Below are 16315 nucleotides of genomic sequence, written 5' to 3' on the forward strand. Positions count from 1 at the left end.
GTGAGGGTCCCATACCAGATAGCACCAATAGCGGCTACTGAACGTATGCAGAGAAGGTCAGCACAAATTTTCACAGGTGTGGCTGTCCAGCAGGTGTTGAAACAACCCAATCGGTAGACGCTTGCAGAGAGCCGCAAGTTATGCCACGAGAGGCGCTTACGACATTTCACAGGCGGCTGTTAAGTGAGGAGTGCAGAGGCGCTCTCCAGCCACTACGCGTCGCTGCCGTAAAGAGGCTGAAGACAGTCAGGCCGGCCACAGCACGGAGACGTCTCAGCACTCGCCCTTAACGCACTCTGTTCGCGTAAGGAACGGGAAAAAGTTTCAAACCTTGTTACTGTCCCAGGTACCCTCTGCGAAGCACTTCATAGTGGTTTGCAGTGTACGTATGGGGATGTACCTATTGATGTGACGGTTGATTTGGAGCTTGTAAGGACGTCGCGTAAGTGGACGAGCTAATGTCACAATTGCTTACAATAGCGTGACACATGCAGCCATCAGCAGAAATACACGGCACTTCCCAAAGTACACTTTAACGTCTCTGTATGAGTTTTACAACGTAGAACGACGCTGATGTAATCGCTTGACGATTCATAGAAACACCTGTGAATATACACGCATCAAAAAATGTTTTGCATCACCTAGGGTCCCCAAGCGTCTGCAGGAAGATTTTGACTGTGAGTATTGTGTCATAGACACAGTCCCTTTGTCTGTTCAGAGATGTCAGTAAACCCTGCCCAAAGATGTAAAAAACCATGCACGAGCTGGTCCTATTATGCGGAGGTGGTCAGACAGGCGAACAGATCCAGCCATTCCACCAGGAAGGAGGTACGTGGCTCGTGTTGTATGTGTTCAACCATGCCTAGACGGTCAACGCCGCGATTCGATTGTTGTTCGGACAGGGAGAGACAGGAGGTGTCGATGTCATGCCTCGCTCAGGCCGCCCAAGGGCAGCTACTGCAGTGGATGACCGCTACCTACAGATTATGTATGGCTCGGGGAAGTCTTCAGAGCAACGCCACCATGTTGGATAATGCTTTTCGTGCAGCGATAGGACATCGTAAACGAATCAAACTGCGAGCAATAGGCTGCATGATGCGCAAATGCACTCCCGACGTCCATGGTGGGGGCCATCTTTGCAACCACGACACCATGCAGCGTGGCACAGATGGGTCCAACAACATGCCGAATGGACTGCTCAAGATTGGCATCACGTACTCTTCACCAACGAGTGTCGCATATGCCTTCAACCAGACAATCGTAGGAGACGAGTTTGGAGGCAACCCAGTCAGGCTGAACGCCTTAGGAACACTATCCAGCAAGTTCGAGGTTCCCTGCTGTTTTGGGGTGGCATTGTGTGGAGCCGACGTACGCCGCTGATGGTCATGGAAGGCGCCATAACTGCTGCACGATACGTGAATGCCATCCTCCGACCGATAGTGAAACCATATCGGCAGCATATTGATGAGGCATTCGTCTTCATGGACGACAGTTCGCGCCCCAGTCGTGCACATCTTGTGAATGACTTCAGGATAACGATATCGTTCGACTAGTGGCCAGCGTGTTCTCCAGACATGAACGCTATCGAGGAGTGGTACAATCTGGGCCAACAATGCCTTAATGAACTTGTGGATAGTACACACCGACGTATACAAGCATGCATCAATGCATGAGGGCGTGCTAGTGGGTATTAGAGCTGTGTACACCAATGTGGACCACCACCTCTGTAGGGCTTGGTGTATGGTGCTACAACAGGCAATGTGTGGTTTTCATGTGCAATGAAAAGGGCGGAAATTATGTTCATGTTGATCCGTATTCCAATTTTTTGTACAGGTTCCGGACCTCTTGGAACCGAGGTGGTGCAAAACTTTTTTTGGTGTATCTATATTAACCAGTATTATGAAACTAAAAACTTACATTTGTTTTTGAAGGGGGTTTTTCATTAGCAAAACACAGTTTTGTTTTACAACACAAACATGTTTCACTGCAGTTACAGCATCTTCATTGGTCTTTTATTTTATGGCTGTTAAACATAAAGAATGTTCTTTGCTGTTTGTACATGTATAAATATTAGTTTTAAGATAGTAATTACAAATTTTTGGAGAACACATGAAGTTATATATTTATACGTATTTACCACATAGTATTTTGTTCCTGAGCTATTGTTTTCTATAGTTCTTGTTTCCTTTCACAGTCGGTCATCTGAAACCATATAACCTAATGTACACAAATTATTTAACAAAAATTACGATTTGGAAATGTTATGGCTATGCCTGAAATTATTTTCTTCTATATGGAAAGTTGTGAGGGAGGGAGGTTCTGTGGGATGGTGTCATGTTATGAATCTTTGAAGTCCAAGAAAAGAGTTCCATTGCAGAGAACTGTGCAATCATTTTTTACTTGTTTTCCTTCAGTGGTGGTTTTCCGCCAGTGGTGGTTTTCCGCCGGTGGTGGTTTTCCGCCGGTGGTGGTTTTCCGCCGGTGGTGGTTTTCCGCCGGTGGTGGTTTTCCGCCGGTGGTGGTTTTCCGCCGGTGGTGGTTTTCCGCCGGTGGTGGTTTTCCGCCGGTGGTGGTTTTCCGCCGTTAGTGGTTTTCCGCCGGTGGTGGTTTTCCGCCGGTGGTGGTTTTCCGCCGGTGGTGGTTTTCCACCGGTGGTGGTTTTCCACCGGTGGTGGTTTTCCGCCGGTGGTGGTTTTCTTCAATTTGTTTTTTTGGGAGGCGCTGTTCCTGCATTTGAGAATTTTCAAGTCCATATTGATTTCTGTTGGGCTATGTTACTTGTCCATAAGGTGTCAGCAAATATTGAATGGCAGTTGTTACTTTTAATGCACTGCTGTCTTCTATGTATCCAGTATTAAACTTTTTGCTTGTCTATCCTATATAAAGTGATTTTCAGTCCTGACATATTAGTTGGTAAATACCGCATGCGTTGTCTCTGTGATAGTGTTGGTTGTCCTTAGTTTTCCCTGTGTAGAATTGTCTGTGCTGTAGGCTTTTTTAGGCCTCTTTTGAGTATGTTACCTATTCTTGGGCTGCTTTGTTGTTGTAGGTGAGAGTGAACCAATCATCTATTGTTGTGGGTGTTTCTTGTTGATGTGTGCTCATGTGTGTGTTTGGGTGCCATTTTTGATTTTGTGGCTCAGTTTATCTATGGTGTATTGATTGTATCCATTCTGTACAGCTGTTTGTCTGATTGTCGGTAAGTCATTGTTACAGTAGTTTTCAGTGAGTGGGGGTTTGCTCAGGCTGTACAGCATCTATTAGAAACCGGCTAGTTTGTGAGCAATCAGATTATTAGAATGTTTCTGAATGGCTGTGCTAGTGGTGTTCACTCTACTGAAAATGGAGAATTGGAATTGGCTGTTGCGTCTATATATTGTGAAATCAAGGAAATTTAACATTTTATCGTTTTCTGCTTTTGTTGTGAACGTCTCTAATTTCATCTTCATGGTCTTTTCACGAGATATACGTAGGAAGCGGCAGTGTATCGACTGACTCTTCTAGCTATGTACGCTCTCAGAACATTAACACTAGACAATGATGTGACGTAGAACGCCTCTCTTGCAGCGTTTGCCTCAGTAGTTGTCTGAGGATCTCCGAGACACTTTTGCGCTGCCTAAAACAACCTGTGACGAAACGTGCTGCTCTTCTCTGAACCTTCCCTGTTTCCTCTATCAGTCCTGTCTGGTACGGATCCCATACTGATGAGCAGTATTAAAGTATTGGTCGAACGACTGTCTTGTACGCTACAATACATCAGGTTCTTGAAATGAGTTTGGTTGTCAGCATAATAACAGTGTTAAAAAATTATAAAAACTGACTACAAAAAGCTGGCAAACAATAAGGCAGTGATTATTAAGGCAGACAAAAGTAATGGATCTCATATTATTTATGAAGCTGTTTACTTTAAGAAAATTGAAATTTCTTTAAAGAAAATGGCATAGTGTGTATAGATAACATCCCAAACAACAAACGTAACTGTGAAATTCGGAAGTAAGCTATCAATCAGACTTCTTGTTGGAGTAGTGCCAAGCGATCGTGAAAATGATTTCATATTAATTACCCACAAATTAAGACCTATAAATTTAACAAGACAGATGATGCCAATTGTTGACAGATGACATTCCCCACTGCCCAGCTGAGTAGATTTATTAATAAAAAATTAAGTGAATTTTTCGTTTTTTTAAAATGTTTATAATGCAAAGAATAGTGTAGAACTGGTGAATTTTTTAAAACCATCATTGTGCCAGGTACGTTCACTCTTTTGATGTAAGAAACTCGTGTGTGGGTCACCCTCTTGCAGAAACTATAAATATCATCAGAGCAAACCTTATTAGCATAAAAGAAATGTGCCTCCAAAAACAGTAGGGTTAATAGAACTTCTATAATTGTCATAGCCTTTACGACATTATAGCTCTAATCCAAGATGGTAAAAAATATGTAGAGATTTATTTACAATACATGAACAGTATGAACAAAAAGATGCAGTTCACTGTTGAATTAGAAGATCATGATAAATTAAGATTTTTGGGTTTGACATTGGTAGATCTGGTGGTATGCATTCGTTCCAGATCATCAGGAGACCATATATTACTGATATGGTAATTAATGTCAGCTCAGGTCACAGATCTAGGTATCAAAAAGCATTTATCTGTTCAGTGATACAGAGACTTTTGAGTCCTCCCTTAGAACAACAAGCAAATGACGAGTAACTTACTATTTTCAGATCAATTGCCTATAGAATAAGATCAAAACTAAACCACATTTGCTGGTTAAAGCCAAGATCGTATCACTTTCCTCCCAAGATACTGTCTCAGACAAGACTGAATGTCTTGGGAGAACAAATATTAAAGTGATCTTTAGTACAGCTAACAATTTACAATGTAACCTACACAATTATGTTCAATCATGCAGAGATGAATGAAGTAATTCAGCGGTGTACAGATTACATTGTGGGGAGTGTGATGGATTCTATGTAGGCCAGACCAGTTCATCATTTTGGAAGGTTTTGGGAGCATATAGGTAATCATAATAAAACAACTATTGGTTAGCATTTATGGCCTTACAACCATACAGTCCATGACATAGGGCACTGTATGAAAATACCGCATATAGCAACTAAAGATAGAAAAATTCATACATGCAAATACATGAAACCTGGAAGTACTATAGGCAACGCCTTTTGAACGATCCGCTGGAAGCAAGAGACCACAACTTCTATAATATTTCTGAAGATGAAGAGTGAAATTGAGACCTCTGAACGCTCTCCATTCTTTTCCTTCACAACACATATACCTAGTTATCTGTCAGATTCTCCTCTTTTCCCCTACCTGAGCACCCCCTCTTTCCTTCCCCAACTGCCATCATCACTGCCATTACCACCTGTTTTATTTTTTCATCCGCCAAGACTTCAGACCACTTTCCCTCCTCTCGCCAAATCTCCCACTCCCTCTTTATCTGATACTGCATGAAGAGTTTGTAGCATGTTTCAGCATAACGTATCAGATTCACTCTTTTAACTCAGTTGGTTTTTATTTTATAAAAAAAACTAGGTACTGTTGAAAATTAGAACCACTAAATACTCCATAGTACGATATCAATGTCACCATTTTGGTAATTGTTATTATGCACTGAGAAAAGTGAGCTTGCTACATATATCTCTAACAATATGTATTATGCTACTCATGATCAATCTTTCACTCCTATATTGCAGTACCTCATATTCTCCTGCCAACGCTTTCAGAACTTTTCATCTAGTCATTGATTTAGATAATCAGTTCAGATCTAAAATATTCAGCAGAGTTACATTCAAATTTCAGCAATGACCTCAGTGTAGGACCATATGGTAAATTGGAATTACTACTTTAATCTAAAAGACGTACTATTAATGTTGGCTGTACCCTAGGAGGTCTTGCATGTTGTTTGTATAGTTCACACTCACCACTTTCAATTACTTTGTACCAGCTCTGAGCAACGTTTGGTCACATATTTATTTCACAATGCTTATTCTACTTTGTATGTTCTTAAGAGATCTTTGACAGTAATTTTACTCTAAACTACCACACGTACCCTCATGGCACCATTGCTGTTAGCTAAATATGTCTTCCCTATAAAGGTAAATAATACTACTTTTATCTCACTTTCAAATGGTATCACTAAAACATAAACCCTGTTATATGTCCTCCTCCCATAGTACTGCATATGAGGTGATTTTCTCATTACTCCACCAATAATAGTGTTGTCTTAATTATTTTAGTATGTATGGTCATTATAATATAATTTTACCTTAGTTCAATTAAAACGAACCTCAGTTTAATCGACTGTGAAGCTGTTGGCATTGTGTGTAGCTTTAACTCTACGGATGCATCGGATATTGTACTTTTACCTTTTATTCAACTGGCAACCTATTTTGGAGCATTCTATTTCATAAACGACAAACCAAGTACAGTGTTTATACGTATTTACACTTTGATCACAAAATGTCAATGCCAGGTGTATGTGAACATATACATGAAAAGGATAATGTCAGTCTGAAGATGACAACACGATTCTGTCAAGACTAGTAATTGGAATAAAGGTCTTAAAATAAAGCGATCTTGGGTTTCACAAAAAAACGAATATAAGCAGGGATCGCTAAAACAATATCTGTAAATGATATGAATGATTTAGGGGTACTTTCCACAGACAAACTAATTTCAATCTGAATAGCAAGCCCAGTATTTTGGGAGCTGCTTTTGACTATTCCCACAGTGTAGAGACTAGAGTAGTTGACCAGCTACTGATCCCAGTAACTCCAACAAGCATGTCTGTCCATAGGATCTTGCAATTAGAAATTTCGAAGACTGCAATATTTTTCTATCTGTCTGTACTTTCCATAAATGTCCTATTTCTCACCTCCCAAACACACAGAAAAGTGATGTGATTGGATTAGATTTTCCAGTAATGAGAGAAGCTGAAAAAATGAACAAAAATTTGTCACAGCCAGGACTTTAACTACTAATCTATCTCAGCTGTACTGTTACGGTGGTGTCATGGTTAACAAAGCTGCCTAGTAAGCATGGGACCTGAGTGCCAGTCCTGGCCATGGCACAAATTTTAATTCACTTCTTCAGCTTCTATTATTCTGAATGTTGTTGTTAAAATCTTTCAAATTGCAGAAACTGCTATAACAACATTGAAAAGGTTATAATTACTTTTAAAAATTTTGTTTCTTTGTTAATGTAAATCACAATCGTGTTAGTTCCTGGTTCCTACTTACCGTTATGATAAATATTATTAAATGTTTCAACAATGCTTTTAGAAATGTTTTTGCAACAAACTGCAACTGTGGTTGTATAAATCAAATATTTTAAAAGTAGATGACAATTCCCGAAGCATGTGTTTTGGGTTTTATTTCCCAATGGTGTTATTAGCTAAAACAAGAGAAAGAACTGATCATTTATCATAATTGTCTTATTCGCCATTGTACATTTCAGCAACTACTGAGGACATTACTCACTACACCATATTAATGACTCAGGAGCTGTAACTTGCCCTACATCATATGCCTTCTGAAACCTTCAAACACAGTTAACTCATTACCTGATATTTATATTATAAAAACGCTATTTCACATGTTTTTATAACACCATCTCGTAAAACTTTGTTAGTACATATTGAATGTAGTTATGGTTTTGGTTTTTATGTTTATCTGTATATAGGTGTCTTTCCTTACAGCATGAGATTTTACACAAATGAATTTTAAAAAAAATCGAATTTACTGTTTCTTGGGAATGGCTTTAACAGCTTGGATAACATTTTATATTTCGATACGGATTTTGATTTTTAAGTTTATCTATATTTGTGTGTTTACTGGATAAACTCGATTTCACACAATAAGTATTTTATATCGCAATTTCGTAAGTCTTTGTTACTATTTGATGTTATTGTACATATGTATCAAAATTTTGTGAGATGGCGGTACAACATTATCCGAATACGAACACATTGGACTTACCGTACATCGAATAGTAACAATCATCCTAGATATGTTTTAGATTAGACATGGTTTCCTCTGATCGCTGGTATCTCGGAAATGAAAATTTATATTTATTTAACTGTTTGCTTTCAACTTTATTTGAATTAGTAGCTTCTACCAAAAAATACGATTTTACAACAAAAAAAAAAAAACAGAGCTAAGCTCGGTCTTCCATACATTATGGTAATAACAAGAGCAATATGCACATAACAGCATTAGGTTACTGATTACTTGCATAACTGTACCACACACGAGCGTCTTAACCTAAGCTGGTACAGTCTCACCATCTAAAAGGGTCTGCCCTTCTCCCTCCAGGCTGAATTTCGATATAATTGTCGAATTGTATTATTGTAGACGTCATGGGTGTAGTAGTTTGACTCCAAGAGCGTTTCTCCGTGTCTGCTGGTTGTTCCTGTTCAGGCTGTTTTGTCTCATCGTCGCTGGATGTTCTTAATATTGCAGCTTTTTGTATAACAGACTGTTTTGCTGTGTTGTACGAATTTGTTGACAGAAACGCTTGCTTATTAAATCTGGGATCAAGCAAGGTAGCATCAGACAACATAGCTCCATCTTCAATATCTTTGAAACGTCTGTCAAGTTCGTCCTTGATTTTTCTAATAACAGATAATACCTGTCTAGTTTTCTTGGCAGTATCGTATTTCTCAAAATGTTTCCTCAAGCACCGAGGAAACAGAATTAGTTTAAATATAGTTACTTGTTTCTCAGAACTCACGTCCTCAGTGATATATAAAAAAGCCTTTAAAATTTTGCACATTTCTTGGGGCATTTCAAAGTCTTCCTTAGTAATTACTATTGCTGGATTCGTTACTGCTAAAGTTGCAACAATAGAATCCCTACTCTTCACTACACTCTCAAACGAACATTCCACCTTGTTTGAACGTCTTGTTTCACAGTCTGCTCTGAAAGACTCATTTCTTTTTGTACTTGATTTAATTTTGAAAGAGCATGGAGACTTCGTTTAAAATATCCCACTGCTGTTTTTACTTTTGTTTGCAGCTCTTTTATTTCAGCTATTGCATTTTGCACAACCACATTTAGGGTGTGAGCGTAACATGGAATACTTTGCCACTGCAAATTTCTCACAGGTGAAAGCGTATTAGCGGCATTGTCAGTCAAAATTGCGACAATTTTATTTTCAATTTACCACTCTTGACAAGCCCTCCTTATTTCGTGGCAGATATTCTCGGCAGTGTGTTTTTCATTGAACGCAAAACAATACAGTAACGTGGTGCATAATTTAGGGGTTTCATCTAAATAGTGGAAAGTTATTGCGACATAATTTTCGCCAGCAGCCGAAGTTCGTGTCTGTAGTAACACAACACGCAACAGCTTGAGACATGTTTGCTTTTACTCTCTCTTTCATACTATTGTACGGTGAATCCAGCAGTGCGGTTCGAGAGAGTCTTTCTCGAAGGTAGTATGTTATTTGGATTTACAATGTGTATCAGTTCTCTAAATTCTGGCTGTTCAACTATTCTGAATGGGTGAAACTACTTCACAATTAATTTTAGAACAATTCCGTCCAAAATTTTGATCTTCGACACTGGTAGAAGTCTCTTGAAATCACTAATTGCGCTCTGTCCTGTTCTCTTTATTTTAATTTTTTTTATTGGTGGCTGAATTGGTTCTTTGGTCGACGTCGAGGGTATAGAATACGATGTTGAGGGCATTATGACAGACGTTGAAAATAATGATGTTCTTACTTCAGTAACACTGTCCCCTTCGCCTTCAATAACCAACTGAGGACCATCGGGTGTGAGAACAGCTGTAGGATGCTGTGTTCTTAAGTGTCTTGCTAAATTGGAAGTCGGTCTAGCTTTGAAGGAATAAATACTAGAAAATATTTCGCATTTAGCACGACCAGGGTCAATTTCCAGAAAATATATCCAGATAACACTTTTTTTCGCTTATCACGATCCATTTTAGTGGCAAGCACTAACACTTTAACATGCAACATGAAGCAAAATAAAGGACATGTAACTTATATTCTCTCAGTCCTTAGGTAATCATTTTCTTTTTCAATAAATTATAGTTTGTTTACAGTAGTTTCCGAATATTTGCAACACTTTTAAAATCATGTATAACTTATTTGATCCAACCCTAGAATAAATGTCGACTGTTATGAACTCAGTAAAGTTGTAACACGTTGCCATTAAATCATTAAGCATTTACAGGGTTACCAACCATCCGGCTACTTCCAGATATGTTCGATTTTTTGCTCCTTTTTAATGTTTGGCGGAGCTTTTGTTTTTTAGAAATATCCTGCTTTGTGGAAACAAAGATGTATTTAATCATGTAACGAAGTTAAGTATAGAGTAATTGAAATGAGATTGCAAACTCTTGGCTATATGTTTGTCACGAGATTCGCTACCAATGGTTTGACTGGATAAATCTTTCATTCATAGCCGAGGTTAAGATATCGCTATTTGAGATATTGAAATATGTCTAGCACTGTCTCGTTCACGCTCTTAAGGCCGTATTACACTATGCGCCTATCGCGTTCACCTACGCATCAGCTCCCTAAAAGTAAACATCGGGAACTGCAGACCAGTTCACGTTGCCCGATCAGACGATGCTTGGGTGATAGTCCTTACGCGAATACGTGCATCCACACTAGATGACAATACCATGAGAGACTCTTAGAGAACCATCTCATTTCTTGTGAAGCCGTTCATTTTAATAAGATTTTCTGAGAGCTTAAAGTTCATATTTATTATGTAGTTGTTATACTTTTTTATTGTCATTTTTTATTGAGTAATTGTTCTCTCATATAGCTGTCACCGAACTAGTGTTCTGACTTATGGTCTCAACTATTCGTTTTATTTTATGGCACTAAATTTACATTTATACGGCATTTCGCCCATGGAGGACGCATTGTTATTTGAGCTGCTGGCCTGTAACCCTTAAGATTATGGCAGGATGACGATGACGAAAAGCCAGACGTTGTTGGGTTAAACCATGACTGGGAAGAAGAGACGAAGGCAGACGTGACGTGGCTCATATCATACTATCAATGAAGAAGTTATGTCCACACAGTTTATTCATTCATTTCGTGATCGGACCATCTCACCGACTTCTGTCTGTTTCTCTTTCCTGGCGTACTAAAATAAAGCAAAATACGCAATCAAATCAAAGGTAACCTTTCGTCAATTTTGAGACATTACCATACAAATCGAAAATGACACTTGTAAAGTCATATGCGTGCCTAGTCAGAAATAAACGATTGGTGGCGTATCTTATCACGATACAGTGGATCGTGAGAGGAATACAAACACCTTTCCTTGCAATATGCCTGAATTAAGACGATTAATGCTTATTTGATCCATTCTATTTCTAGAATACGAAGGAATCAAAGTAAAAAGAATCTCTTTCGAAAATAGCTTGAGTAAAGAAAGTCTGCTCGAAAAAAAAATCGTTTACTTGCTGTATTTATGAAAATTTGAAGAATGGACAAAATCTTCAATATAAAAACTTGAAGTTGGGATCTGGTCACAGAGGTTAATAGCAAAAGTAAACCGTAAACAAATAAGCAGAAAGCTGACTGTAGTACCCCCTTGTGCGCATGCGCGAGTTATCCTTATATAGTGCACATGCGCGGATTCGTATCATCCTACGTTTTTCTGTGCTCTTTCCAATTACACAGCACCTTATATTTCATAATAAAGCAGCTGTCAGCACTCACACACTGCAAATTTAGCTTAACTTTTGTTTCGTCGAAATACAAAGCATAGGTATTTTACTTTTAATTTGTCTGAGAACTTGCTTCTGCCACTACTGTTTATGTGAGAAGACGACATACTTCTAAAGTGTAGGATACAATCGTATACAGCTACTTTACTTCACAGCTAGTTTGCTACTTCTGTTAGTCCCACCATTGCTGCCACTAAATGGCTGTCTCTCTAGACCAATATTACAGAGCCTATATAGAGAGTATGTAGGCTCTCTAACCAATACCTTTCTTGGCGGATCGCCGTGTAATATCGTCTTTAAACAAAAGCTTTTTAATTAATAATTTCAAGTTCGATTTTCGAATGTTATCGTGTTGAGATTAATATTAAATTTTAATTAAGTAATTTCGCTGTATATGATTGAATCCTACTCTTTAGAAGTATGACGTCTTCTCAAGTAAATAGTAGTGACAGCGGCAAGTTCTCAGATAAATTAAAAGCAAAATCCCTATGCTTTGTATTTAGAAGAAATGAAAGTTAAGCTAAATTTGCTGTGTGGGAGGGCTATCAGGTATGTTATGAATTACAAAGGTGATGTGGACTTGGAAAGACATCTTAGCACAGAAAAACATAGAATGATATGAGCCAAACCACGTCTGTCTCACTGCCAGATTTTGTAACTATAAAATGGACGTCTGTAGTTAGATACGTTCAAGCCATACAAGCAAACTGGAATACCACGTAATTTTGCACCACCTTTCGCACAAATCGCCTCCTCTTTCCTGGCATACTGAAATAAAACAATACATGCAATCAAATCAAACGTGACCTTCTACCAATTAAGGCATAACATGTATGAATCAAGAATCACACTTGTAACGTCATATGCATGTTTACTCATAAATAAACTATTTCTGGCATATCATATCATGACACAGTTCGATTCTAACCCCACTGACAATTTCAGAAATGACCTGCCGCATGTGAATTAGATGTAGAAGTTTTGCATTCCGTAAGAACCGTGCCATCGCAAACCACAATGAATTGTAGGGTCTGATTCGCAACGTGCAATTCATTTTTCAGTAAACATAACGGGAAAAAGAATCATGTTGCCCAGATCACAAACGCATACAATTCTATTTGTACATAAACAGCAAGAGGCACACCGCAAAATTGGACATGCCACGGCCAAAAAGTCATGCAATGACAATGCAGAGACAAAAATTTCAATAATAGAGCTGTACACTATATGGCATTTGCCACGAACTAAGAGAACGAGTATTAAATATCCTTATGATAATTACTGCAAATCTTCGTTCCCTTGTGTCAAAGACTTTAATTAAAAAGAGATACACTGTCGCTGAGTTGAGCTCTACTTCAAATACTTTCCGACAAGACGTCAGAACGCGAAATAAACGCGACTGCCAGCTGTCGGCTGCTGCAGGATGGCGAACGGCGGGCCACACAGCTGTTGCCTGGCGTCGCCAACAGATGGCAGCGCGGTAGTCAGTCTTTTGCTCAAGGCAGTCCGGGTTGATTAACCCTAGCATTACCAACGGGGGTGCCTCGTAGACCCACTGACTCAGTTTTTCTATGTTGTATCCACACCCTTTGATATATGAACTTGAAAGCAAAGGTAATTGTTCGTTATTGAATGTACTATTGAGTCATTACAGAATTTTGGAATAAAAATGTAATTAAAATTCATTTACTTGATTTAATTCTCTGTGGGCCTTAGAACCCCACCCGTTGGTAATAGCAAGGAAAGATTTACGAGGTTGAGTCTTTCGTTTCAAATTCTTACCATGAAACGAATTTTGGGATTGTTGCCTTCAGACATATTATTATGAAGCGGACCATTGTTATTTTCAGTGTTTCTGCTGCTGTTGAACCAGCAACATGAGTAGACAACGTTTATGTGATAGTTCCATTGAAAGAGTGCTAGTAGAAGTTTTGAACGAATCAGATTTAGAGGAAAGTGAAGTGGATGATAATGTGGAAGAAATTAGAACTGATTCATCGTCTGAGAATGAAGATGAGGTTGAAGCCAATCCACCAGATGATAATGATACGGCATGTGATAAATTCATTGCAAAAAGTGGACGAGAGTATATTACGAAGCCATCTCGACAATATCGGCGTTCTGTACAAAATATAGTGCGAGAAAGAATGGGGCTAGGACAACAAGGAAGAATTGTGTCTCCGAAAGAGGCTATAGAGCTCTTTTTTACACTCAAATTATGAATCTAATAAAACTTCACTCAAGTGAAGAGGCTTCTCGACTAGGTATTCAGCACACAGATGAAGATGAGTTATTTTGTTATATAGGACTCTTGCTAATCATGGGTTCAAATCATGACAATAAGATACCTGTCCAAGATTTATGGTCTTTGCTTCAGGGCCGACAAGTGTACTATGGATCAATGAGTCGGACCCAATTTTTCGAATTGACTAAAATGTTGAGGTTTGATGATAAGAACACAAGAGAAATTCGTCGCCAGACTGACAAGTGTGCTCCAATGAGGGAAATTTTTGAAAGCTTCAATTCTTCACTTCCATTGTATTTCATTCCTGGTCTACATACAACAGTGGATGAGATGTTGTCTTTGTTCCGTGGTCGCTGTCCATTCAAGGTGTTTCTAAAAGAAAAACCTGGAAAATACGGCATTCTAATTCGAATGCTGTCTGATTCTGAGACTAGATATGTGATCAGCATGGACATCTATACAGGCAAGTCAGGAAATACGCAGCATTCAAATGGACCGATGGAAATTGTAAAGAGACTAATAAAACCTATTGAAAAATCAGGCCGTAATGTTACCACAGATCGGTACTATACTTCAGTGGAGCTTGCTGAGACTCTATGGAATGATTTTCACCTCACACTTGTTGGCACCCTACAGTCTAACAGACGACACATACCTGAAGAGCTGGCCGCAGTTTACACTCTTCCATCTTTGCTTATACTGACCCTCAGACAGAGAGGCCACCAGTTACTCTTGCATCAACGCTAGTCGGCGAGAAGCCAAAGCGACTGCTGTTGATGCTTTCAACTTATCACTCAGAAGGGGTGTTGAATGAAGACTCAAAAAAGACTAACATAAATCTTTTTATAATTCTACAAAGGGAGGCGTGGACACCATAGACCAGATGGCAAGACACTACAGCACAAAGACAGGAACAACAAGATGGCCTTTGTCCCTCTTCTACACACTCATTGACATAGCAGCAATAAATGCATATTCACTCTTCCTCCTCAACTTTCCGAATTGGAAAAAGAATTTGCTAAACCGCTGAAGGGTTTTTATCACTAACTTAGGTCTCGAACTAATAAGATCTCAAGTAGATAAACGGGCACAAAATTTGTATGGACTTCAGAAGCCAGTAATAATGGCAATGGAAAGCATCACACAACGGAAGCTCAGCTGCTCTGTAGAACCATCATCCTCAACAGCAGAACCAGTAACATGTGGACGGTACCACCTATGCTGCCCAGAAGCTGCATCTAAAAAGATCAAGTACAACAAGCTGGGAAAGTCAACTGTTACCTGCTCTCAGTGCCACAAACACGTCTGTGGGAACCACTGCAGGAAGACAGTGTTGTGTGAAAAATGAGTTGCAGAATGAGACAGTAAATTTTGTTTGCTTCATGTAGTGTATCGAATTAAAAAAGTCGTTTTTATAAGAAAACACTATTTTGAAACATTACTCCAAAAAATATATAAACTGAATCTCGTGATTTGTTCATTTTATTCCTATTATAATAACATCTTTTATTATCCAGTATACAAAAACAATGTCTAAGCATTTTGAATTGTTATTAGAGGTATCAGAAGTAAATAAACTTGATTTATGATAAAATAAATTGTGGTATTCTTTACGGGCCTTTGAGGCCCCCCCCCCCCCCTGTTGGTATTACATGTAACAGAAAATACGTTGGTAAAGCTAGGGTTAACTATGTAGTATTAACACCTGTTGAAAAATGGTTGAAATGGCTCTGAGCACTATGGGACTTAGCATCTAAGGTCATCAGTCCTCTAGAACTTGAAACTACTTAAACCTAACCAACCTAAGGACATCACACACATCCATGCCCGAGGTAGGATTCTAACCTGCGACCGTTGCATTCGTTCGGTTCCGGACTGAGGCGCCTAGAACCGCTAGGTCACATTGGCCGACATTAACACCTGTATGCATGAATGTCCACTTATTTACTGATACATTAGTTCCCCACTAAGGCGGAGCCTGATGGAACATAAACCACTCTTTAAAGTTCAGGGGAATTAAAACGTATTTTAAATTAAATAAAAACTTGGCTATGAAAATTGTTTGTTCTTTTAATGTACATGCTCTCCTGAAATAACGTCCATATCATCCCTGGTTCTATGGGCTACATGTACGGTTTGACCATCCTCACATTGAACTATGTCTTTATCGCCGTCTCCAACTGTTCCTGGAACTCAGTTACCACACGTCTCATAACACAAGACGTGTTTTGTTTCTAGCACATCAGGGAGATACTATAAGACTCCCATCGCATTTAAAATACACATTTCTCAATGGTTTACTAAATTTGTAGACACTGTCTGTTCACCTAAACGCAAAATAT

At 38.9% G+C, this 16315-nt stretch overlaps 1 protein-coding gene across 1 annotated transcript; it reads right to left on the minus strand.

Annotated features, from left to right (window-relative positions):
- Window positions 1–2396: 2396 nt before the first annotated feature.
- Window positions 2397–14661, minus strand: LOC126295034 (uncharacterized). Its single transcript, XM_049987284.1, has 2 exons — window positions 14629–14661; window positions 2397–2696 (listed from the first exon to the last, which is right to left on the minus strand). Exons 1-2 carry the CDS (start codon window positions 14659–14661, stop codon window positions 2397–2399), a joined length of 333 nt encoding a protein of 110 aa, XP_049843241.1.
- Window positions 14662–16315: the final 1654 nt, after the last annotated feature.

This window comes from Schistocerca gregaria, chromosome 11, assembly GCF_023897955.1.
Source record: "Schistocerca gregaria isolate iqSchGreg1 chromosome 11, iqSchGreg1.2, whole genome shotgun sequence".
In the NCBI taxonomy this organism is placed as follows: domain Eukaryota; kingdom Metazoa; phylum Arthropoda; class Insecta; order Orthoptera; family Acrididae; genus Schistocerca; species Schistocerca gregaria.

Bases quoted from the DNA above. Each gene is read 5' to 3' on its own strand.
- LOC126295034 (XM_049987284.1), bottom strand. From the start codon at position 14,661: ATGGAAGAGTGTAAACTGCGGCCAGCTCTTCAG. The intron at 2,697-14,628 runs GTATGTGTCGTC...AACAAATTGAAG, and splicing joins AACTGCGGCCAGCTCTTCAG to AAAACCACCACCGGCGGAAA.